The sequence below is a fragment of the Anabrus simplex genome, chromosome 12 (assembly GCF_040414725.1).
Source record: "Anabrus simplex isolate iqAnaSimp1 chromosome 12, ASM4041472v1, whole genome shotgun sequence".
Lineage (NCBI taxonomy): Eukaryota > Metazoa > Arthropoda > Insecta > Orthoptera > Tettigoniidae > Anabrus > Anabrus simplex.
The window spans coordinates 89,610,130-89,636,770 of NC_090276.1; the positions used below are offsets into that span (position 1 = coordinate 89,610,130).

General features: G+C 40.6%; 1 protein-coding gene across 3 annotated transcripts in view; it reads right to left on the reverse strand.

Moving 5' to 3' along the window:
- Pld (Phospholipase D) overlaps nucleotides 1-26,641 on the reverse strand; it is a 229,745-nt gene that overhangs the window by 73,396 nt on the left and 129,708 nt on the right. For all 3 annotated transcript variants that reach the window (XM_068229897.1, XM_067156356.2, XM_067156357.2), the window contains exons 14-16: nucleotides 23,425-23,633; nucleotides 22,480-22,598; nucleotides 1,346-1,459 (exon numbers count right to left, since the gene is read on the reverse strand). In XM_068229897.1, the coding sequence (XP_068085998.1) occupies nucleotides 1,346-1,459; nucleotides 22,480-22,598; nucleotides 23,425-23,633 (442 nt within the window). The remainder of the gene's footprint in view (nucleotides 1-1,345; nucleotides 1,460-22,479; nucleotides 22,599-23,424; nucleotides 23,634-26,641) is intronic.

Below are 26,641 nucleotides of genomic sequence, written 5' to 3' on the forward strand. Positions count from 1 at the left end.
TATCACAGAACTAACATCTACAGGGAATCGAGCCTATGTAAGTTCAGATTAATGAAATACCTAGGACTACTTGATAATTTTCATGGCAAATATATTTTATAGCAGCGATAAAGTATTTCTCAAGTATGTTCTGGCAAAGCAGCTATATCCATAAATTTACACGTTCATATTTGCATAAAGACAATGTGGACCTTGCGGAGTGATATGAAATGTTTGTTTATGCCTATGTTCCTCTTTCAATGGAAGGAATTTTAGTTCATTTCATTTTTTCAAAACGAGCCTTCCTGCGGGGATTATTTGCATAAAAACGGTATATGAAATAATGTAACAAGTACCTATGAACAAAAGGAAGAGTAAGATAGAAAAGAAGGGAAAAACAAAGGAACAAAGCAAGCATTTTCCAAGTGTAACATTATTAATTTATAAATACTAATCAGTTCACTGATTGAAAACTACAATAACATTCCACATTTAACTGTATCTGTTACGCTCTTCAGCCTGTCAAAACCTAATTCAGGATAAAATAAATTTAGAAAATGCCTGAGAAAAGAGAACTGCCCACACTTACAGTATACAACATCTGTAATATTTTCAATATACAAAAAATGATAATGATGATCTAACATCTGCACAAATGACTATCCTACATTTTTGTGAAAATTGAGACAGTTACAGAACAAAGGTTGAAGATGTTCACTTAGTTTGAGCATATTCCAAGGGATATTCTGAAATTCTGAAGTGAAATGCATTTCAAAACCCTTGAAACGAAAGTCTATGTTATGTCCACTGCCTGCACAAGCTATGACAATAATGTTATGACTGAAAATCCCTGTTCAAGATTATTCCGATGTTTCTAACTGTGAATTATTTAAGTTTATTTAATTTGTCATTAACAAAATAGACATTTGATCAAATAAAAGTGGTGATCAAAGTTGTTGCCAAGTGACGCACTCATCATTGGTTTGCCCTTCCAGCCCACACACTGATGAAAAACAGATGCACAGAAAGTAGTGTATATGTCAGGAAATTCCTTTCCATTATCATCCACTTGTGTAACCAAGGAAAGTGATAACTGGTGAAAAATTTTCATTTTTGACTTAGTTCCTGTGTATCCAGATGATCTGTCAATTATGCAAGTTAGGTATGTTCCAGCACCATAGTCTCTATTTAAACTTAAAAACAAATATTAGTCCACGGAAATCTCTGTTCAATTAATATTAAGCAACATTATTTTCCCATTTTCATAAAAAAGCAGTGAAGTAAACTGAAAAATGTTAACGTAAGAATATGTTACAATTTTCTGAATTTATTCATTTGTATGTGTGTGAGTAACAAGTCCACTTACCTGACAGTCAACCACCCGCAAAGGGACATTGGTGACTGGACGGATGATGTCGAGGTTCTGATATGACTTGGGCATCAGGTACGGGTACAGAGGATTCATCTTGGCTTTCTCCAACTGAAAACAAGCACAGAGACAAATCTACTATAAAGTATGCTGCAATATATACAAGCAAGCTGTTTCGTACATACTGGTTAATAGGACCACAGGCCATGATCGTTACGGCTTGATGCAATGGTGGGCCAGTTTGATTCCCACTGGTGAAAAATATTACCATAAGAATGTTAGGCAGCAGGGTAGGAGAGGTGGATTAAATTCTTAAACTTCCCTGGACTGTTCGTATGAAGTAAGGCAATGACAATATAGATGGTGATTCGTCTGTCGGATGGGGATGTTATGCCGTGAGAAGACCCCTTGGTGCTATTCGACAGGAGTAGGCTACATGCCAGCACAGGGTTTCACACTCCTCGTTCCTACTATCATATATCACGTCATTCATTTCAACCCACTAACTCCTCTGATTAGGTTGACATCAGGAAGGGTACGACAGATTCATCTCCCCGTAGAGAAACGGGACAAGGGTTGGACAAATAAATACATACATACATACATACATCATCATTATAGACTATTATGCCTTTCAGCGTTCAGTCTGCAAGCCTCTGAGAATTTACTAAACGTCGCCACAATCCTCGATTTGCAACTAGCGTTGTGGCCTCATTTAGTTCTATACCTCTTATCTTTAAATCGTTAGAAACTGAGTCTAACCATTGTCGTCTTAGTCTCCCTCTACTTCTCTTACCCTCCATAACAGAGTCCATTATTCTCCTAGGTAACCTATCCTCCTCCACTCGCCTCACATGACCCCACCACCGAAGCCGGTTTATGCGTACACCTTCATCCATCGAGTTCATTCCTAAATTAGCCTTTATCTCCTCATTCCAAGTACCCTCCTGCCATTGTTCCCACCTGTTTGTACCAGCAATCATTCTTGCTACTTTCATGTCTGTTACTTCTAACTTATGAATAAGATATCCTGAGTCCATCCAGCTTTCGCTCCCGTAAAGCAAAGTTGGTCTGAAAACAGACCGATGTAAAGATAGTTTCGTCTGGGAGCTGACTTCCTTCTTACAGAATACTGCTGATCGCAACTGCGAGCTCACTGCATTAGCTTTACTACACCTTGATTCAATCTCACTTGCTATATTACCATCCTGGGAGAACACACAACCTAAATACTTGAAATTATCGACCTGTTCTAGCTTTGTATCACCAATCTGACATTCAATTCTGTTGAATTTCTTACCTACTGACATCAATTTAGTCTTCGAGAGGCTAATTTTCATACCATACTCATTGCACCTATTTTCAAGTTCCAAGATATTAGACTGCAGGCTTTCGGCACAGTCTGTCATTAAGACCAAGTTGTCAGCATAGGCCAAACTGCTTACTACATTTCCACCTAACTGAATACCTCCCTGCCATTTTATACCTTTCAGCAGATGATCCATGTAAACTATGAACAGCAAAGGTGAAAGATTACAGCCTTGTCTAACTCCTGTAAGTACCCTGAACCAAGAACTCATTCTACCATCAATTCTCACTGAAGCCCAATTGTCAACATAAATGCCTTTGATTGATTTTAATAATCTACCTTTAATTCCATAGTCCCCCAGTATGGCGAATATCTTTTCCCTCGGTACCCTGTCATATGCTTTCTCTAGATCTACGAAACATAAACACAACTGCCTATTCCTCTCGCAGCATTTTTCAATTACCTGGCGCATACTGAAAATCTGATCCTGACAGCCTCTCTGTGGTCTGAAACCACACTGGTTTTCATCCAACTTCCTCTCAATGACTGATTGCACCCTCCCTTCCAGGATGCCAGTGAATACTTTGCCTGGTATACTAATCAATGAGATACCTCGCGATAGTTGTTGCAATCCTTCCTGTTCCCTTGCTTATCTAGGTGCAATTACTGCTTTTGTCCAATCTGAAGGTACCTTACCAACACTCCACGCTAATGTGACTACTCTATGAAGCCATTTCATCCCTGCCTTCCCACTATACTTCACCATTTCAGGTCTAATTTCATCTATTCCTGCTGCCTTACGACAATGGAGTTTATTTACTATCCTTTCCACTTCCTCAGGCATAATTTCACTTTTTTTTTTGCTAGGGGCTTTACGTCGCACCGACACAGATAGGTCTTATGGCGACGATGGGATAGGAAAGGCCTAGGAGTTGGAAGGAAGCGGCCGTGGCCTTAATTAAGGTACAGCCCCAGCATTTGCCTGGTGTGAAAATGGGAAACCACGGAAAACCATTTTCAGGGCTGCCGATAGTGGGATTCGAACCTACTATCTCCCGGATGCAAGCTCACAGCCGCGCGCCTCTACACGCATGGCCAACTCGCCCGGTCATAATTTCACTAACATCATTTTCCTCCTCCCCATGAGCTTGGCTGTTTGCAACACCACCTCTCCAGTGATTCCCTGGGATCTATTATGAGTTCACCTGAATTACTCAAAACACTGTTCATTTCCTTTTTCCCTCCCTTTCTAAGATTCTTTATTACTGTCCAGAAAGGTTTCCCTGCTGCTTGACCTAGCCTTTCCAGATTATTACCAAAATCTTCCCATGACTTCTTTTTGGATTCAACAACTACTTGTTTCGCTCTGTTTCTTTCATCTACGTACCGTGGCCCTTGTTTGGAGCCATTTCTGATAAGTCTTCTTTTTACGTTTACAGGCTGCTCTCACGTCATCATTCCACCAAGATGTTCGCCTTTTCCCATCTTTACACACAGTTGTTCCTAGGCATTCACTTGCTGTTTCTATTACAGCATCCCTGTATGCCACCCATTCACTTTCTATATCTTGAACCTGCTTACTGTCTACTGTTCGAAACTTCTTACTAATCATATCCATGTACTTCTGTCTAATTTCCTCGTCCTGGAGACTTTCTACCCTTATTCGTTTGCAGACAGATTTCACTTTCTCTACCCTAGGCCTAGAGATACTTAGTTCACTACAGATCAGATAGTGGTCTGTATCATCGAAAAATCTGCAAAAAACTCGTACATTCCTAACAGATTTCCTGAATTCAAAGTCTGTTAAGACATAGTCTATTATGGATCTGGTACCCCTAGCCTCCCATGTGTAGCGGTGAAATGCCTTATGCTTGAAGAATGTATTCGTAACTGCTAAACCCATACTAGCACAGAAGTCCAAAAACGCTTCCCATTCGCATTAGCTTCCATATCTTCCCCACATTTACCAATCACCCTTTCGTATCCTTCAGTTCTATTCCCAACTCTCGCATTGAAATCACTCATTAGCACTATTCTATCCTTGCTGTTGACCCTGACCACGATGTCACTCAATGCTTCATAAAACTTGTCAACTTCATCCTCATCTGCACCCTCACATGGTGAATACACGGACACAATTCTTGTCCTAATTCCTCCCACTGACAAATCTACCCAAATCATTCGCTCATTTACGTGCCTAACAGAAACTATGTTGTATGCAATGGTATTCCTGATAAAGAGCCCTACCCCAGGCTCTGCCCTTCCCTTTCTAACACCCGTCAAGTACACTTTATAATCTCCTATCTCTTCCTCATTATCTCCCCTTACCCGAATATCACTTACTCCAAGCACATCCAGATGCATCCTCTTTGCTGACTCAGCCAGTTCTACCTTCTTTCTTCCATAAGCCCCATTAATATTGATAGCTCCCCATCGAATTCCATTTCGTTCGCCAACCTGTTTCCAAGGAGTCCCTCGCCTGTCAAATGGGAGTGGGACTCCATTACTCCCATAGGTCCGAGGCTTGCTTAAAATGTTCTGAGCTCGCTAAATTAATGAAGCAGGATGCTGCCCTACTTGCACATAGTCCAAGTGAGGATCTCTCCTCTAACGGGTTATGGACCACCGGTGAATTGTATAGTCCTAGCCGCCTGAGCACAAGGAGGGCCACGACTCAGAATATGTCCGAGATGCCCACTCCCATTCCATAGCAACTGGTATCCCGACTCTCAGGACCACTCTACTAGGCCACTCAGCCATTGCCCATGGTTCATGAACTATGACGTGACTACAGTAACCCACTAACATGAACCATTTGTTTAATTCTATTATTTAACTAAGTTTTTTCTTTTTCACATATAATACTGTTTTCTCTTTCAGACAGTTTATAAATTTATTTACTCACAGTTAGTTTCGGCAGACTGACGAACCTGAGTCGAAACTGAAAACAGATGCCTTCAGTTATTACAAACTGAATATGACCTAATTCGTTGAAAGTTTATTACTACTGTTGTCCATTCACACACAGGTTCATGCAAAGGCGTAACTTATACAAATGTGACAACCGTGACAAAGAGACTGAAATATTTATCAGGACAGAAAATGATTGCAAAAATGAATGCACATTCTAAGGAACAGGTTACTAAAAAGACAGTGTTCATGCTCATATGCGGTGCTCGGTATTGTTGGTAACCGCTGGCCCTTAATCGGGCGTGAGAATGTTGTGTCGTACGGTCCTGCCGGCCTCGGCAGCGGACCAGGCGGAGATGTGACGATGGATGGTGAAGGGACCCATTCTCTATGGAAGGTCCGCAAGCCAGGTCAGAGCCTGTGTTCGGCGGCCTAAGAAATTTTAGTTGACAGCCACTCGGCTGGCCCAAGGAGAAAAGCTAGTCTGTGAAGTCTGTATCCCACAGGCCACACTCATCGGTGGCGGGCTATGACGTACGGTTCCGGCTCTCGACCCAGCCAGCTTCCTGGTTGATCCTGCCAGTAGTCATGTGCTTGTCTCAAAGATGAAACCATGCATGTCTCGGTGCAAGCCGAATTAAGGTGAAAGCACGAATTGCTTATTAAATGAGTTAAGGTTCCTTACATCGTATCACTTTACTTGGATAACTGTGGTAATTCTAGAGCTAATACATGTAAACATAGTCCTGACCAGAAGTGGAAGGAATGCTTTTATTAGATCAAAATCAATTGGTCGGCTCGTCCGGTCCGTTTGCCTTGGTAACTGTGAATACCTTTGGGCTGATCGCACGGTCCTCCTAGCCGCAACGTATCTTTCAAATGTCTGTCTTATCAACCGTCGATGGTAGGTTCTGCGCCTACCATGGTTGTAACAGGTAACGGGAAATCAGGGTTCGATTCCGGAGAGGGAGCCTGAGAAACGGCTACCACATCCAAGGAAGGCAGAAGGCACGTAAATTACCCACTCCTGGCACGAGGAGGTTGTGACGAAAAATAACAATAAGGGACTCATCCGAGGCCCCGTAATCAGAATGGGTATCCACTGGAGGGCAAGTCTGGTGCCAGCAGCCGCGGTAATTCCAGCTCCAATACCATGTATTAAAGTAGTTATTTTCCAGTTGGCACCGAGTGTCATTTTCAACATTGGGATAATTCATTTACTTGACATAAAAGTCTACTCATCTAACGATTTTGTATCAAAAGTACCACTTTTCAGTGAGCTTATGACTTGAAAATGAAACCTTCCAATTTTCTGGATGTTACATTTACAGATAGTTCCCAATTGGGACCACAGTCTGAAAACCAGAATTTTATAATTTTCTAAAATTATCTAAAATACACTGATAGATGTTGAGAACTGTCTATACCTGGTCAGGATTTGTCAGTACATGAATCTGTTGTTGGATTCAAAAATATGTTTCATCACTTACAATGAAAAAGCACACTAAATGGGCAATACACATATATCTTATGTTCTGGCCTAATCTGTTTGTAGCAATATCTCATACTATGGGAAATTCACCACAGCAAGCCTCATCAAACCATCTTTTCCTCTTGAGTTCTAGAATCCTGTTCTTTAATTATATAACAGCCCTTGAGAAACCCTGCCTGATGTTACTGGATACCACATTTTCACCGACTATTTCTGTATAAGTCCATTATTTACCACTGTGAAATGTCACCTTACTAGAACCCCGCTTCCTAACAAGAAAGATGTTCCTGTCTGTGTGAATTAACCACATCTAAAGAAAGGGGGAAAAGAGAGCATGCCGTAACAATAAAAATATTGTAGTCCTTGCATGGCGTAATGTAAGAATGGCAACTGTCTTCAGTATATGGAGTACATTCTTGTCGGGGAATATCTAAAGGAAAGGGAACGGACAGAGAGAAGAGCAAGAGGCGAAGAAACCAAGTGCAGTTGTAAATTAAGTGCAACAAGACAAAGGAAATTATTTTCTGCGCTGTGGAGGTTTCATTCATAAACATCCTTCACATTCAGAATGCCATAGAGGAGCATGTGAACTTCAGAAGAGAGCTGTCAGGGAACTTGTTAAGAGACTTTCGTAAGACGGGTGGTGATCCAAGACAGGAGCAGTATTCTACTTTAGAGGAGGAACCAAGATTGAATGGCAAGCTACATATCATTCCATATTCAGAAGGAAAGGACAAAGCATAAGAAAGATCTCTGAAACCTGTGAACATCAATCCAGTTTTCGCTATTTGCTTTACGTTGCACCGGCACAGATATGTCTTACCGTGATGATGGGATAGGAAAGACCTACGAATTGGAAGGAAGCGTCCGTGGCCTTAATTAAGGTACAGCCCCGGCATTTGCCTGGTGTGAAAATGGGAAACCACGGAAAACCATCTTCAGGGCTGCCGAAAGTGGGGCTCGAACCCACTATCTCCCGATTACTAGATACTGGCCACACTTAAGCGACTGCAGCTATCGAGCTCGGTAACCCAGTTTTCATGTGGGCACTTGTTTCAAAAGAAACCCCATTAGCTGATGATAGCCTCGGAAAAGGCCCGGTGCGGGTCTTTTGAGTTGATGCTGCATAGGCGACCAGTGTGTGTGTCAGGATGGGACCCTAACTAAGATGAACTCTAATGCTGAAGACAGCCCAACCCCCAGCCCCAAGCTGCAGGAATCCCCGACATGACCAGGAATCAAACCCGGGACCCCTCGGACCAAAGGCCTCCATGGAGCCAGACTCTAGCTGATTAGATACGTCCATTACATGTGATTAAAGTTCATTTGTCTTAAGAAAACATTTTATGCTATTAACTTCACCTAGTTTTTATTCAAGTTCAAAATTCACCACCATCGCCTCCTCACTGGATGTCAGCTGTCATCAGGGTGATCTGATTCTCATTTTCGAAAAGTTGGAAAAGAGTAGGGCTACCGAGTCCATACCATTGTCGTAAATTTTGTAGCTCAGATACTCTGCTTAAAATTCACTTGGACTAGACTAATGTTTCCGTACTCGTCAAAATGAGTTGGACTGCATAGGGTTAAGCATCTATGCCCCAGAGTCATGAAAGAAAAATTGAGAGCCTATAGAAATAAACACCATGTCTGTTTGCCCAACTCTTGTCCCGTTTCTCTACGGGGTCAGGTATAGAGGTGAGATGAATCTATCGTAGTGAGTTCTCATGACCGGGTGCCCTTCCTGATGTCAACCTCATCAGAGAAGTTAATGAGATGAAATGAATGACGTGATATATGATAGAAGGAAGGGAGAGGGTGAAATCCGGGGCTGGAACGTAGCCCACTCTTGTCGAATAGCACCAAGGGGTGTGCTCAAGGCTTAACACCTCTGACGGGCAAATCAGCATCAACAGCATCATATGCCCTCACTCCACGTACGCATTGCGGAGAGTTTTGGAATTTAATCCAGGCTATCGGCACGCAATCTAGTGATTAGAAACTGTATAACACCACCTCTCCCACCTTGCCGGCCAACATTCTGATAGTGAAATTTTTTCGACCGACGGGATTTGAACTGGCTAACCACGGTGTCAGGCCATTTAAGACTTCACGTCTTAACTCCTATGCACCCGTAAGCGGACTGATACGCACTCGAGCGGCTGGGCCAGGACTCCACAAGCGGCCTGATACGCCGGAGTGCAAGGTCGCATATTGGAGATATTTGCGACATCTGTTGGCTTTTTCCGGAAACATTTCTAATTGAAATCTGTTCTTGGTATTCCAAAGTGTCATCAGAGTGATCTGTTGTGCTTCTTTGGCAAAGAGAATTGATTAAAATATCGATCGAGAAATCTGTATTCTGTTGTTGACAAGATGGCTGAGAAGGAAGTTGCTTGCTCGTGCGATATGCTCAGTAATAGCAAAATTCAAAGCATACTTGATGTTTTAGGCTCTGATTTCAGCAGTGATAGTGAGGAAGAAGTTATTAGTGAGATCTTTCGCGTAGTAATATCGTACAACATGGAATGCCGAATGAACTTTCTCCCGCCCCTCAAGATCCGATTATGACTGCCGGATTTGAACCTACAATCTTGGTACCTACCGGGCGAGTTGGCCGTGTGCGTAGAGGCGCGCGGCTGTGAGCTTGCATCCGGGAGATAGTAGGTTCGAATCCCACTATCGGCAGCCCTGAAAATGGTTTTCCGTGGTTACCAATTTTCACACCAGGCAAATGCTGGGGCTGTACCTTAATTAAGGCCACAGCCGCTTCCTTCCAATTCCTAGGCCTTTCCTATCCTATCGTCGCCATAAGACCTATCTGTGTCGGCGCGACGTAAAGCCCCTATCAAAAAAAATAATAATAAATCTTGGTACCTGGATGTGAACACTTTACCACTGATCCTCAGACTGAAGATGAAGATGATTATTAATAATAATAATAATAATAATAATAATAATAATAATAATAATAATAATAATAATAATAATCCACCGCGAAAAACGTACATACGAGAAAAACAGACTCGCAGAGATAGAACAGGATTTCCAGAAAAACAACACTCGGGGTTTCTACAAGACATTTCGTGAGGACTTATCAGGGTACAAACCACCAACATTAAGTTTTCGTCAACCTAACGGATCACTAGAGACAAAGAGTAAAGAGAACAGCAAGATACTGGCCGACTATTTCCAAATCTACTGAACTGCGATACACCAATTGAAAGACTACAGTTTGAAAAAACTCCACCAAACCCAGACTCAGCCCCCAACAACTCAAGAAATAAAAGAGATAATCCAATCGCTCAAAAATAATAAAGCCCCTGGGAACGATGGCATAACTGCAAAAATGTTGAAAAGAGGAGGAGATGACCTCATCAGAAGAATTCATACGCTCTTAACAGAAATATGATACCATGATGATTCCGAAGGACTGGAAGAATGCCATTATCCATACGTTACATAAGAAAGGAGATCGAGCGGACCCCAACAACTACAGAGGCATATCCCTTTTACCAGTTATATACAAGGTTCTATCTAAAGCGCTATTAAACAGAGTAGAACAACGAACAGATCATTTGATTGGTGAATACCAAGCAGGCTTCAGAAAAGGTAGATCGTGTTCTGAGCAAATTTGGAGTCTGAAGACGATATTAAGGATACGCCGCAGTATCACCACATTTGTTACCTTTGTGGACTTTAAGAAGGCGTATGACTCTATCGACAGACAAACTGTTGTGGACATCCTAGGAGAGCTCAGTGTAGACAAGAAGACCACAGAATTAATCCGCCAGACTCTCACAGACACAACATCTCATGTGAAGTTTCTAGGTGAACTATCAGAGCCTTTTGAAATGCATACAGGAGTTCGACACGGAGATGGCCTCTCCCCAATCCTTTTTAACTTAGTGTTAGACAAATTCATCAGGGAATGGGGAAAATAAATCGAAGGTATAAACACTGGTACTCGGGGACAAAGAATTAACGTGAAGTGCCTAGCTTTTGCTGATGATCTAGCTATCTTTACCAAGATTAGTGAAGAAACCAGGTATGCCATAGAGACTTTGCATGAGATAGCATCAAAGACAGGCCTCCAAATATCGTATAAGAAGACTCATATCATGGCTAATGGACACCAGAATATCCAAAGATCCCCACTACAGACAAATTATGGAATAATAACACAGGTCCCTTCCTTCAAATATCGAGGAGAAATCATTGTACCATCTGGATTGGACAGGAAAGCTAATTTAGAAAGAGCCATCAAACTCCTGAAAGCATACCGAATAACATGGAACCACTACAATAAAAGAGTGATGTCACGAAATGCAAAACTTCGGCATTACAAGACTGTTGTTCTTCCGGAAGCCTTGTATGCCTCAGAAACCACATCTCTAGGAGGCCACTCTAAAATTGATGAAATTGAAAAACAAGAATGAAAAATTCTGAGGAAAATACATGGCCCAGTTTATGTAAATGGTGTATGGATTAAAAGGAAAACTGTAGATTTGTACAAAGCAATCGACAAGTTCACCAATACCGTACGCAGGAGACGATTGAAATTCTATGGCCACATCTATAGAATAGACGACACTAGATATGAAAAAAAAACTGCTTGGTATAATTAATTCAAAGAAGGTCAAAATAAGCTGGTTTGAGGAAATAAAGCAGGACTTAAAAGAAATGAACATCACAGAAGATATCATCAGGAATCGCAAGGCGTTTGGGGATCTGGTTGCAAAGCACACGTTCACGGAAAAGGCTAAAAGAACCACAGGGAAACAATGGACGGAAGAACGTAAGAAACAGCACAGCGAGTTCATGAAGAGATTTTGGGAGGAGAAGAAGAAAGGAAAACCATCATCAAGATAACAAGTTCCAACGCGCTCTGTGAACGGGCATAACGAAGAAAGAATAATAATAATAATAATAATAATAATAATAATAATAATAATAATAATAATAATAATAATAATAATAATACACCGAGTGAGACATACGGCTGTAAGTTCGTATTTGGGAGATAGGTTCGAATCTCATCATTCGCTGCCTCGTGATTAGTTTCCCATTAGTCCCTTATTTCCAAATCAGGCAAATGTTAGGCTAATGTCATATTGGTTTCCTATTATTTTCTTATTTCAAAATCAGGCAAATGTTAGGCTCGTGTCGTATAATTAAGGCCATACAACACACTAAAGAACTTCCGAGGTAAGATAAGTTAATGAAAAATTTAAGTTTTCAAAGGGATTTTGTGTGTGTTATATTTCTGTATTGTTCTGTTTTTTTTGTGTCATGATCAATAGCGTGGAATTTCTCAATAATATAAAACAGGTCCCGTGATAATATGTGCAGTCGATCACCCACTATACTGTTTTAACCAAAAGCTTGCAACACTAAGGTTGCATACTAAACAGTTGGCGGATTCCTAGCAATGTCAGACCAAAGGGCGGGTGGGTGCATATGGTTTAAGGATCATGGCCACCAGGCATACTTTATAGAAATAGAGGAATGTTACAAAATTAGCAAATCTTGGAGCCTGTTACAGACAAATTACCATTATACATGTCAGATGATGAAAACACATGACCCTCCCCAAGTTACAGAACAGTGAAGGAAACTGCTCATCGGACCACTGGGTGAGAGTGGTTCCAGATGTTCCAAAGATGTCCCCTGGGATGGGGCGAGGCACGATCAATTTTAGCTGTGAGGGGAGACTTACCAGTACTACCTTGAATCATGTAGGGGTACATCGGTTGCCTTGATACAGAATACTGCAATGTATTAGAAATATTGGTAACATTTACATGAAACAACAACACAGTCCAACCCAAAAAGAGAACTTCCTAGCAACAAGGTTTGTGTTTTCATGTTTGTACTATCCTCTGCTGCGTTAGTTCATCATCATCATCATCATCATCATCATCATCATCATCGTTCAGCCATACGGCAGGTCTTTACATGGCAGCTCTCCATGCAATCCTGTCTATTGCCACCCTCTTTGTTCCTTCATACTTGTATTCTATCCTGATACTGTCCAGCATCTGATATCTTCACCGTCCTCTTTGTCTTTTTCCATTTACCGTTCCTGCTATAGCATCTACAAGCAAGCAATCTCTCCTCATCCAATGACCAATCCAACTGTGCTTTCTCTTCCTGATTACTTTTAATATATTTCTCTCTTCCCCAACTCTTCAAGACTTCTTCATTCTTTACTTTTTCTATCATTGTATACTTTCCATTCTCTTCCAAATCCACATCTCAAATGCTTCCAGTCTTCTTTCATCCTCTTTTCTCAATGTCCATGTCTCAGCTCCGTACAGTTCCACGGTCCATACAAAGCACTTCACGAATCACTCCCTCAAGTCTCTATCCATGCCCCCACAAAAAAGTATACTCTTCTTATTAAATGCTTCTTTCGCAGTCGCAATACAAGTTTTCACTTCTCGACTGCACCTCATACCCTCTGTTATTACACTTCCGAAGTATTTGAATGCATCCACCTGTTCTATTATTTCCTGCCCTAACTTTATGTTTGTGTTCACTTTTCTTGTGCTTATTGTGACAAGAATTTACGCTACCCTCATTTCTTGGACATATGTATTTGTGTGTGGGGACTTTATCTACCATTCTCGGCCATTGTTTGAATTGCCGTTAATTTATGTGCCTGAACTATGCCTATTTAAAATGCATATTTTGCCATTGTTACGTCGGTCCTTCGATTTCTCTGATTCGTTAATGGTTATGAATTTCATGTTTTTGGTCCGTATTGAACTGAGAATAATATATATATTATTACTTATATATTATTCTCTGATTCGCTCAATAAGCTAGTTGATTTGAGCGCGCAAGCGCACTTCTTCTTTAAACTGAGCTTGCTCGCCTGCACGCCAGTCTGTTGCCGGCTGACCGCCATGATTGACGCATTGGGAAAAGCTGTCCTGTACAAGATGCGGTTGAAAGTTGTTGGAGTGGAGTCTGATACTCCAGGCTAATAGCCATGTGAATTAAGGCATTTGCCTTAGTTGTAGTGTAATTATGTTTTAGTGTATTTCATATTTACAGTTCTTTAGTATTAGTGTGACCGGAATATCTGAAGGAGGGCAATTCATTGCAAAAGTGCCTAGAACGTAAGCTATTGGACTACCGTATATCAAATTGGACACCCAAGGATGTAAGTACAAGTATCATCTTAATTGTTTTGAAACTGTTCTATTGCTGGATTATTTGGAGAAGAAGAATGTGACATCCAATATATTTAAAAAATTTCAGCAATGCCGCTAAAATTATTTCGTGTCTACTCCGCAACTGTAATTGAAATTAGGCCTATAGTTTATGGACATGTCGACCACCGTTTATTCATTAAATTAAGCTGGAATTTCTTCTGCATCGGACATTTTAATGATATAAGTTTTACCTTCAAACTATTAAAATGTAACCTAACTAGATTTTTGTAAAATTCTATATCCAAATCATTAATTATGGAGTAATTCTGGAACTTGGTATGTGCGCTGATGATGGGCAAATTATTCCATTCCTTTAATTTAAATTGAGATTATCATTGTGATACCTTTTTCTGTTTCATAAGTTATTATTATTATTATATTATTATTATTATTATTATTATTATTATTATTATTATTATTATTATTATTATTATTATTATTATGCCTTTGCTGGCAGGACCTAGTGTTTACAGTGCACTATGTCTTCTGGTATAGGCTAGAGCAATTTTGTTACTTTCATTGATCTGTCTCTGTCTTATCCTTGGCTTTGACAATATGAAAGTGACTGAGGTATGAGCGATGCTAGTAATGCCATTCCTTCTGCAGCCAGTCCCTGCTATGAATGGTGTGAAAATGTTGCTCGTAGGGTCGGTTGGTGCATGCATTTCAGTGGGCTTGGCAGACTGATATGTAATAGCAACTTCTGGCTCGGTGAGGAAAGCAACGGAAAACTACCTCACTCCTCATTTCCCTAGTACGCCTCTTCAGTGATGCCTAGGCCATCTGTGACAGCTGATGGCAGAGCTGTTGAGGATCCAACCAGCCTTAGGGCTGAAGACTGAACATACATACATACATTATTATTATTATTATTAATAATTTAGTTGGTGGATTTCCTTCTACTTTTCTTGGTTCATATTTGTGGTATCCATTGCACTGTTATCAATGTTTTGAGAGATGTGTACTAGTATTGTTTTTGTAATAGATCATTGTTTAATTACTTAATGGGATGGTTTATTTCCGGTCTTATTTGGCCATTACTGTTTTCCAGAGCCTCCTAAAATTAAAATTTAATAACCGCCATTTAAATCCTCTATTAATATTTTGGTTGGAGGAAATGTTAAATTCATAATATTATAATTATATTATTGTAATATCGAGGTTGTAGGAAGCTGAAATTTGTTTCCCCCATTTCTTGATGATTGTTACTTGCTCTCCTCAGACAATTCGCGTCCATGTTTTCTTTCTTTCTTTCTTTCTTTCTTTCTTTCTTTCTTTCTTTCTTTCTTTCTTTCTTTCAATATTGCGTGTCATATTTTTATCTTATCTCCGGCACGCTAATTTTGTGGGGGCCTTGCCTCTTGTTTTGAAGTCGGATGTTGGCTTGGTTTTAGGAAGCTGCAGGCTGTTGTAACCCAGGTTGAAGTTTACTAAACACAACTTTTATTGCTTCACTTTATGATATTTACACAAATAACAGAAATTTATTTTGAAGCAAAAAGGAATATTGAATCTTGAGAAAAGTCTGTCTTTATACAATATGTACAGGTTTACAGTCTTTATATACACTTCTATCTTGAAAAGATAGTCTTTGTGAATTGACACGTTGATAGTCGAGAACTATCTGGCACACTAATATGAATGTCTTTGAGAGTCCTTGTTTGTTGAAGTGCCTGAATTCCTAAACAGCAAGTTCAATTGATTGAAGAAATTCCACCTAGCGAAACTAAGGGAGCTTGCATAACTTAGGGAATGAAAATGGCTTGTAAAAGAATTACGGAACATAGGCAGCGGAAACAGGTAAGGGAGCGGTGACCAGAGGTGAAACCTCGTACTGCCAGAAATTCAGTCCACCTGGTCGAAGCACATTTTCAAGAGGAGTAGCCTCCGTGCTCGACGTAGGGTGTATTCTGGAGCTGGACACCGGGGCAAGTGGGCGAGTGAGCAGGCAGGGAGCTCCTATTTATAGTACACTCGATGGTCAGGCACGCGCACTGAGGGCTGCGCGTCGAAGCTAGCAGAATGATACACAGGCGCGCGTGCAGCTGGCTGGCGAAGCGAGAATGGGAGCGCCGGACATACAACACAGGCTTCATCGTGTGTACCATTGTTCTGTTCTCTGTGGAATTTTATTGTGTTTCCCTTCGTAATTTGTAAATTATTTGAGACATATTTTTATTCGGGTTCATGCTTTTCTCTTTTGTGTTTTATTATTTACGTATGGAATATTTGGTTGGCTATCGTTGCCTTTAATATTCAGTGTGTTTCCGGTTTTCTGGGATGATTGAAATCCTTGTGTACAGGGTCTGGAAACAAATTTCAGTTTAGTGAGATTTATTGTAGTGCACCCGCTTACAAAAACACTGGTCACTGGTATAATGAATTTTCCTGTGGAAAGTAATGAATTTTCTAAAGCACGGATCCGTTTTAACTTTTGTCATTTATTGACTCTAATGCAAGCTGTAGTTTGTAATCTGAGTGTGTTTTCATGATTTTAATTATTTTAAAAATAGACATTTGTCTGTTGTTTTAATGTATTAAATAAGATTTTTCTTTTATGGGATATATGTCCTATTTATCTATTACTATATAAAAATTATCTTACGTTGTTATCCGAGTGCGCACTCATAGTGTTATTGCTTTAAAAATTGATTTTTATCCATAATTCCAAGAGGTTATTTAAAATTCAATTATTTGTTCTTCAGTTTCCATTGTTTAATTTTTTTAAATTTTCCTAATTTTTAAGTAAAGTTCAATTTATTGAAATTTAATATTGCTTTCATTTAGTAGTTAGCAATGTTGACCTGGCAACACCTCAAGTAGCTAGTTTTGATCCTGCCCTTTTCCTTTATGTTCTGTGCCCTCCACGCTGGTATATTTAATGCTGCTGCTCGATGGTAAGTATTTTGTTTCTTGTGCTCATTTGGTGCTATTTATGGGTTTTGATTATCATTATAATATTATAATATTAGCAGCGTTGCCGAAATTTTTTTAATAGTCGTAGGCCAGTACCAGGTTGACCAAGGGTAACCACCCCATAGCAGCACCAATATCTGGCCTTAACCGCCTGATGAAATGGGAGTGCACCTGCAAGACAATTGTCGGCGGAGGTTGCAGCCGTCTCAGGGGTTGCTGTTTCCTGGCAAACTGTGTACCGGAAGCTCAGAACAGCAGGGCTGTTTGCCCGACGTCCAGCAGTGTGTGTCCCGCTCACTTCAGCACAGAGACTGAGGTGCCGTCAATATCAAAACTGGACCATGAATGAATGGAGGCATGTGCTCTTCACAGATGAATCTAGCTTCAGTTTGCAGAACGATTCCCGTCGCACATTAATCTGGAGAGAACCGGGTAGCCGATACAACCACAGGAACATCGTGGAACGGGACCAGTATGGTGGTGGTGGTGGAGTCATGGTTCATGCTGAATGGCCGTACGGACCTGCACATCTTCATGGGTGGTCTGAGGAACACTGTTAATGCTCGGAGATGCAGGGATGAGGTACTGATACCACATGTTCGACTCTTCAGAGGTGCGGTTGGTCCAGACTTCCTCTCAATGGACGATAATGCCTGACCGCACCACGCTGCTCTGGTGGATGAATTTCTGGCTGGGGAAGACATTCATCCCATGGACTGCCCAGCGAGGTCTGCGGATCTGAATCCTATAGAACATGCCTGGAATGCACTGGGGAGGCGAACTGCATCCCATCAGCCTCCACTGAGGACCCTCCAAGACCTTCGCATTGCCCTTTCGGAGGAATGGGATCGATTGCCACAAGGGTTCTTGGACCATCTGATATAGAGCATGCCACGTCGCTGCGAAGCATGTGTGGCCATTAGGGGTAACCATACAGCCTATTAACAGCATAGTTTGTTGAGAAAGACATAGCCAAGTTTTGTTATTTGTTGTCAAAGGTGTACCTTTCTGACACTGGCTTTTTTTTTTTTTTTTGGACAAGTTATGTGACATATGGTGTGTGATTCAGCTTCCGTTTGTTCAGCATTCCATCTGACATCACGCGGTATGGCCTCGTTTAGTGCTTATGCTCAACTTTTGGACACTAGTGTATTTCTCTTCCTCTTTCAATGTATCTCTCACCTAATGTTCTTAATGGTCCAATTGCATCCCTTGTTCCTTTACTTCTCATGAAGCCATACTGTTCCTCAGAGATACAGTTTTCTAGCCTTCCATGAAGTCTTCTGTTCAGTACTCTCAGTAATACTTTGGCTGCATGTGTGATCAGACTGATGGTTCTAAAATCTTCACGGTTCTTTAAATTCTTTTTCTTTTCAATCAGTACCATTACTGCTGAAAGAAAATCATCTGGCCATTCACCGCTATTTCTCTCCTTAATTCGTTGTTCAGTTTTCTGTACATTCGTTTCCCTTCCTCTGATCCTACATTCTTGCATTTCCTTCTTTCCTCCATATTGCTCAGCATTGCATTTGTGACCCATTCTTTCCTTATTCTTGCAGATGTCCTTTTCCCAACTATTTCTTCTGCAGAATGTGTGAGGTTTTCTCTCATCCTCTTCCATGTCTCATTTGCATTTTCTTCATTAGAACCTCTATTCCATTTTGACATCAATATGTCTTCCAGCTCCTTGTCTTTACCTTTTTCCTTTAGCATTTCTAGGTCAAAATTTTCTCTTGGTTTACCCTTTCTCACTTTTTTTTCAACAGCACGTGCAAATCTCCCACCACCAAGTTGTCATGTGAATCTATATCTGCTCCGGGGTATGCTTATGCATTCTTTAGAAAGTTTCTGTACCTGCTCTGTATCATGATATAATCAATTTGATACCATTCAACCTGGATGACCACGTGTAACGCCGTCTCTTGTGATGTTCGAACAAAGTGTTCCCAATCACAAGTGAGTTTTCTTTGCAGAAATTAACCAACATTTCATCCCTGGTGTTCCTTGCACCCAGTCCGAATGTTCCAACTACTACTACAATCCCCCATTACAATAATGCAGGCACTTCTCTTTTCCTTTACCATAAGTTCTTCAATCTTTTCATAGTATTCTTCTACTTCCTTATCCTTGTGTTGGCTTGTTGGCATGTAAACTTGTTTTAGAACAACATCCTTCTTGTCACCCTTTAATCTAATCATCTATACAGTCCACCTTCAATACTTTGTTCTTCAGCCGTTTCCCTATCATAACTGCCACGCCATTACTACCACCAGTTTCATTTCCTGAATAAAACAACCTGTAGTCTCCACTTTCTATATCACCACAGCTTCTCCATCTTAACTCACACATTCCTAAGGCGTCCAGTCAATTTTTCTCTATCTCCTGTTTCGCATTTTCCAGCTTGCCACCTTGTAGCAGTGTTAGAACATTCCATGTTCCAATCCTTATCTTCTTTTCCTTCTTCCTAACCTGCTTTGACCTTCCTTTCTCACCTTCCTTCAATTTATCTTTGGTTTGTCTCATTGTTATTCCCTCTCGGAGATCGAACTGAGGGGAAGTTTTACTTCCGGAATCATTTACATTCCCTGGGAAATATAATGTGGTAGTATCCCGTTACTTTCCACATAGGCAAGAAGCTGCCCAACTTAATGGGTGATTATCCCATTGTGACCGAAGATGTTCACGGTTTTGGGTTGTCATTTCCTCCAAATCCAACTAGCTATGGTTTACTCGGGAGGCTGACTGCAGTGGTTTCCCACTGGGCGATGGGGTTGCCACATCCCTATGCCCAGTCATCAGTATAAACAATAATAATGTTATGGATTTTACATCCCACTAGTACTTTTATGGTTTTCGTAGATGCCATTGGTAGAAACAGAAAGGTAAATTCTTAGACAAGGACACACAGTCCTGCGTTTAATCAAAAGATAAGAATTTCATGATTATTGGTCCGTATTGAACTGTGAATTACAATAATATTTAAATATTTTATATTTAATGTCCACCTTTTCAATACAAATTATAAATGGTATACATTTATATTAACATTTAGGGACTAGTTTCGACGTAAATCGTAGGTCATCATCAGCCATGAACCAAATTACACAAATGTATCGAATAAAATAAAGAATGTAACAACACAATGGTCTTAAATAACTGTATGTACAATCAACAGAATTTTAAGTTATGGTTGGTTGAATAAAACCATTTCTGTAAAACGTTTAAGCATTGGAAAAGACAGTGTAGTGTCAATATTAAAAATGATATGTACATACCATATGAGAAATAAGGTAATGTTCAAGATTTTTCGTTACACTACGTTAAAGAGATCCTTTTAACCCGGCAACGGGCACGTGGTGAGGGAATCTCTCACTCCTTGATTTCGTCATATCCCACTGTGCAATGGTTTTATGCACGAGTCTCTCCTTCTGGGTATTCCAAGTTCATTGTTTTTCACGTAAGTCTGCAACTGTTGCTTTTTCATGAAGGTTTGTTGTTTTAGTTTGCGGTGCATTGTTGTAATCCTTGCAGTTCAGTGAGATTTTCCCTCACCTTGCGCCTTGTTACGTTACTATTTCTGGCATTGTTAAGCAAGGTAGATATCCTAGATTTGTAACTAAAATATTGTATAATATAATAATTCTTATGAAAACATTACAGAAAGCTTTAAATCACTAATCATATCTAAATGTGTACTATTAAAATTATTTTTTTCACTCGTTTCATGGGTGAGAGAAAAATCTCACCACGCGCCCACACCCGTTCCAACTCACCACGCGTTCATAGAATATTCTACATTTGTAACTAAAATATGGTAAAATACAATATTTGTTATGAAAATAAATACAGAAAGCTTTAAATCATCAATTAAATCTAAATATGTACTATAAAGATGATTTTCCTTATTCATTTCATGGGCGAGAGAGAATCTCGCCACGCGCCCGCTTCCGTTCCAGCTCACCCCGGTGAGTTAATAGAGGTTCCTAAAATGCTGGATTGCTGCTGTATGGTAAAAAGTTGTTTTTCGTAGATATTCATAAAATGCTTGTCGCGGTTCACGCAAAAATTCAAGTGATCCATAGCCAAGGTGTCTTCTTTGAATTGTGTACACAAAACTATATATTCAGTTCATGTGAATGCGATGCATCGGAGCGTCTGAAGAAGTACTGGGAGGACCGCAAAGCCCGAACAATCCCTTCAAAGAGACCTGAACGACGGACTGACTAAAGTGATCCTATGTGGTCATAAAAGAAGAAGAAGAAGAAGAATGCGATGCATGATGTTAAAAAAGGCTCTTCAGTATAAAGAATCTTGTTTTCAAAGAGTTGCTTTTAATAAAGGTTCTAAGGCCACGGCCGCTTCCTTCCAATTCCTAGGCCTTTCCTATGCCATCGTCGCCATAAGACACATCTGTGTCGGTGCAACGTAAAGCAAAAAAGGTTCATAAAATGTTGGTGCGCTGCTTTTGGTAGATAATCATAAAACATAGGTTGCATTTCTATGCATGAGCAGCAATCCAGCATTTTAGGAACCTCTATTAAAAGGATCTCTTTAACGTAGTGCAACGAAAACTCTTGAACATTATCTTATTTCTCATATATATGTACATATCATTTTCAATATTATTGCCACTACACTGTGGCTTCCATTACTTAAACTTTTTACAGAAATTAATTTATTCAACCAACCATAACTTAAAATTCTGTTGATTGTACGTACAGTTTTCTAAGACCACTGTGTCATTACATTGTTTATTTTATTTGATACATTTATGTAATTTGCTTCATGGCTTATGATGACCTAAGATTTAGGTCAAAACTAGTCCCTGAATGTTAATATAAACGTATATCGTTTATAATTTGTATTGAAAAGGTGGACATTAAAGACGTATTTTGAACCATTGCGGCCAAGTACTAGTACAGGTCAGTGCGGGGAGAGAGAACAACAGAAAAAGGAGGCAAGGATAATCGTAAAAACATAAAAAGTAAAGGACAATGCCTATACTGTCAAATAAATTTGCTTTCTGCTGATCAATCCCAGTTGTATGTAGATTTGTTCTCGCCTTTTGACGAGCTCCGTTCTACTTCCCAGCTTCATCATCAGGAGGGTGAACTTCAACATTCACCGAGTCTTGACGTGGAATAAGGAAAAAGCTAGTTAAAATGGGGAAAGGGAAGAGACAAGAAGTTGAGGACAAGTACAGTGGTAAATGAACAAACTCGAAAGGAAAGTAATAGAAAGAAAAAACAAGGACAATATTGAAATGAAGAGTTCAAAAGACTACCTTGATGGCGTTCCACCGTTGGATGAAATGTCTAGCAACATCGCGAGCAGCTGCACCTTGCACCATCACTCCAACGTCGTGCCAAGGCATCCGCGGCGTGGTGGAGCGGTCGACGAGGTCTGGAAACAACACAACATTGAACTCTGTACAACTTGCTTGAGTATTTGGACCATGGAGATAAACTGATGTTGGAAGATTAGGGGTTAAGAAGAAATAGCACTAAGAGAGCTGAAATTGTTAAGAAAGAGGTCTCGTGGCTAGGACCATTTCAAACTGCAAGTGCGCTTGTTTGGAGGGTCGTCAACATAGCTGCTTGTTGCTTGCAAGGAGAGGTAAAAGTACTTCCACTCAATGTGTTACTGGTGCTGCTTTAGTGTCGAAGGCCTTTGAAATGTGGATGTATCTCAGAATGTTCAAAATTCCATGTGTAGACGAAGCGGTTCGCCGATCTATCAGGAAATCGTGTAAAGTCTCAAACCTTGCAAAACACAGGAGAGCAGCCTGTTTCGCTTACATCTTACAAAATAATAAATACAGCTTGAAACACTGACTTGGATGGAAGAGATTTAAGAAGAATGCTTCAGTAAGCTGGGGATGAGAAGTGCTCAGCTTCTGTGGTATGCTTTCCTACTCAACGGACAGGAAAAGATTAAGAAAAGTATAGACCAGTTGGCATGAAACTATGACAAGATTTGTGCAGAGCATGAAGTCTGCTCAGACAGCTTGTACAAGAATGGTAAAGCTTCCTCACCCCAGTTAAATTATGGCACCAAGGCCTATCACAGTGATACATACAGCACATGCATGGATACACTGTGCTCCTAAATTATTTTTTTTGTTTCAAATATATAAACGTGTTCTTATACAAGTTGTTATATTAAACCTCAGGAAAATGCTAAATAATAAACAACGTCAGTGATTATTGATATATGCAGAGAGATGTACCTTGATAAGGCAGTTCCAGGTTGGTAAAGTCCTTGACGATGAAGTTGGTGTAGTCTTTGCCCATCCAGAACTTGGCCATGCCTTCGAGTCCCTCCACGGCCAGACTGCTGCTACGTGACTGAAGCTGTTCGTGGTGGTTCTTGTCTGATGCCGTCAGAGATTCCTTTGAGGGGTCCTCCTCCTTGGTATCACTGTTGTTGTTCTGGACACTGGACAACAAACACATTATTACTGGAGTCACTTTCATGTGACTGTTGACATTGTGATGACAGCCATGAAACCTCCACTTTCACAACAGAAAGAATCCGCACAGACCAGTTCAGCTTGTTTCTTATTATATTACAATATTGTACATATATATTTCACTCTCTTCAAGAACTGCCTCATCCTCATTAGGTCCTCAACTGAGGCTGGCGTCAGTAATGGCATCCCGCCGTAATAACATGCCATATAAATTGAAGCGATGCGCCGAAAAGGGATCTAACCGACATTTTTTCCAAAAGTGAGATTTCCTAGGAATAAGGATCTATATGGACATCTCTGCATAGTGGCGTAGTCATGTGGAAGAATTCGGAACTTGTTGCTGTGCTAGGGGGTGGAGAACATCTGTCTCGCGCGGAAAAGGGATCTAACTCCAGTCCAAGATGGCGGAGCATAGTTCTTTGCTTGTGACAACGAGTGCATTAAAGCATGAAAATTCAACTAAGAAATGAAAATGTAATGTGAATGAATGGAAGGACGTCAAGCGCAAACATCTTAGGGATGCTGGATTGACATATACTTCAAGGAAAGGTGTCGCAGTTCCAGGGAGGAAAGCACCAGAACCGGTGAGTATGCTTGCATGGAATAGAGATCTATATGTATGGAGTGGAGTTGGTCAGTCTATCGAGTACGATTTTTCAAGCTCTCAATGACTAGTGCCGCCGTTTACCGAGCTCGTGGTTTACCGTTTTTCCCAGGCAACTGCATAGATAGTCCCCTTCGAACAGGCCATGGCCGATTTCTTCGTAACTCCTGATCCCAACCAATTTTAAAAAGAGTTTTGTGTATGCTTATTGGAAAGTAGATAGAATATTGTTAACCAAGGCATTATTTCTCTATGACTATGGTGTAGGGGTAGCGTGCCTAACTCGTACCCGGAGGCCCCAGGTTCGATTCCCAGCCAGGTCAAGGATTTTTACCTGGATCTGAGGGCTGGTTTGAGGTCCACTTAGCCTACGTGATTAGAACTGAGGAGCTATCTGACGGTGAGATAGCGACCCCGGTCTAGAAAGCCAAGAATAACGGCCAAGAGGATTCCTTGTGCTGACAACATGACACGTCGTAATCTGCAGGCTTTCGGGACGAGCAGCACTCACTTGGTAAACCAAGGCCCTTCAGGGCTGTTGTGCCATGGGGTTAGGGTTATGTAGAACAACACGACACATTATTAAGCGTAAATTCCTCTATTGCTTTATTCATTATAGCCTACTTATTTCCATGCGTATGTTTATATGTAAAAAATCAGATCAAAAATTAGATGGATGGCTTTTCCGGCGTTTGCTCTATTAACCAGCGTTTCGTCTTAGGTCTGACACTAGACTCTTCAGAGTGGGATGTGTCAGACCCTACCCACTGACGCTGGGGTGTATGCATCCCACTCTGAAGAGTCTAGTGTCAGACCTAAGACGAAACGCTGGTTAATAGAGCAAACGCCGGAAAAGCCATCCATCTAATTTTTGATCTGATTTTTGATATGCTCTATTGGTGGAAAAGAATCTAATTCCCTCCATGGGAACTTAGAATTTCCATTTGGAATTGCTAGGCGGGCATTAATTCCATTGTGGAGTTTTATCTCCCATATGCAGTTATCAGACTGTGCTTCATAAATGAGCTTCTGATAAGTTCACCTGCATACACCCCAGCGTCAGTGGGTAGGGTCTGACACATCCCACTCTGAAGAGTCTAGTGTCAGACCTAAGACGAAACGCTGGTTAATAGAGCAAACGCCGGAAAAGCCATCCATCTAGTTTTTGATCTGATTTTTGATATGCTCTATTGGTGGAAAAGAATCTAATTCCCTCCATGGGAACTTAGAATTTCCATTTGTTTATATGTAATCGCTAATATATTTCAGTTACTTTTTCCATTACTTAAGAAACATAATAGTATACAGATGGCTCTTACAGCTTATATTTCGAAACTAAAACATTTTTCCTGTTTTATTGTTACAGAACAAAATATGTAAATACCGGTGTGAAGGATGTGATACACTCACCCCTGCACTGAAGGACGATCTCTTTAGAGAGTACTATGCCGGGAGCTATGATCAGCAATCGGCAATCCTTATTGCATGCATGTCACTTGTTCCAGTTCAACGTAGAACAGGGGCACATGCTGAGGAATCCAGACGAAGTGCCACCTACATGTATACAATTTCTTAAATGGAAAGCGTTTACGTGTGTGACAGAAAACATTGTGTGACGTTTATGCTGTTAGTCATAAACGTGTACAAAACTTACAGAAGAAAATGAAAAGTGTAATATGCAGCCCAAAAGATGGACGGGGATTACATAAAAATCGGCCACACCGAATATTAGACGATGATAAGCAACTTATACGGGAGCATATCGCCTCGTTTCCAACGTATAAAAACCATTATTCCCGCAGGAAGAATATTGGGAACTCTGAATATCTCAGCCCAAACCTTTCATTGAAAGCAATGTACCGACTATTTTTAGAAAAACATAGTGACTCTAAAATAAAATTTTGGCTCTACCGAAATGTGTTCCACAACAATTTTCAGCTCAAGTTCGGTCAGCCGAGATCAGACACTTGCAAGTACTGTGATAATTTGTACGTGCTGAGACACCCGAGGAGACAGAGAAGATATACAGAGAGAGTGATCTCCATCATAGGAAGGCTGAGAAAGGCTACACAGCATTAGCAAATGACACAATTTGTGCAAAAGAAAATTTGAACGTCATTGCGCTGTGCATTGACCTGCAACAAGTTATATTTTTACCTACACTCACTCACAGTTCAATGTTCTATCAACGCCAGCATTCGTGCTACAACATGGCTGTCCATAATGCAGGCACAGGTGGAGCGAATATGTTCGTATGGAATGAGACCATTGGAAAAAGAGGTTCTAACGAAGTTGCATCCTGCCTCTTAAAATATGTGAGGTCTCACTTCTCCATTCTTGCCCCTCATACCAAAAGGAAATTAATCCTTT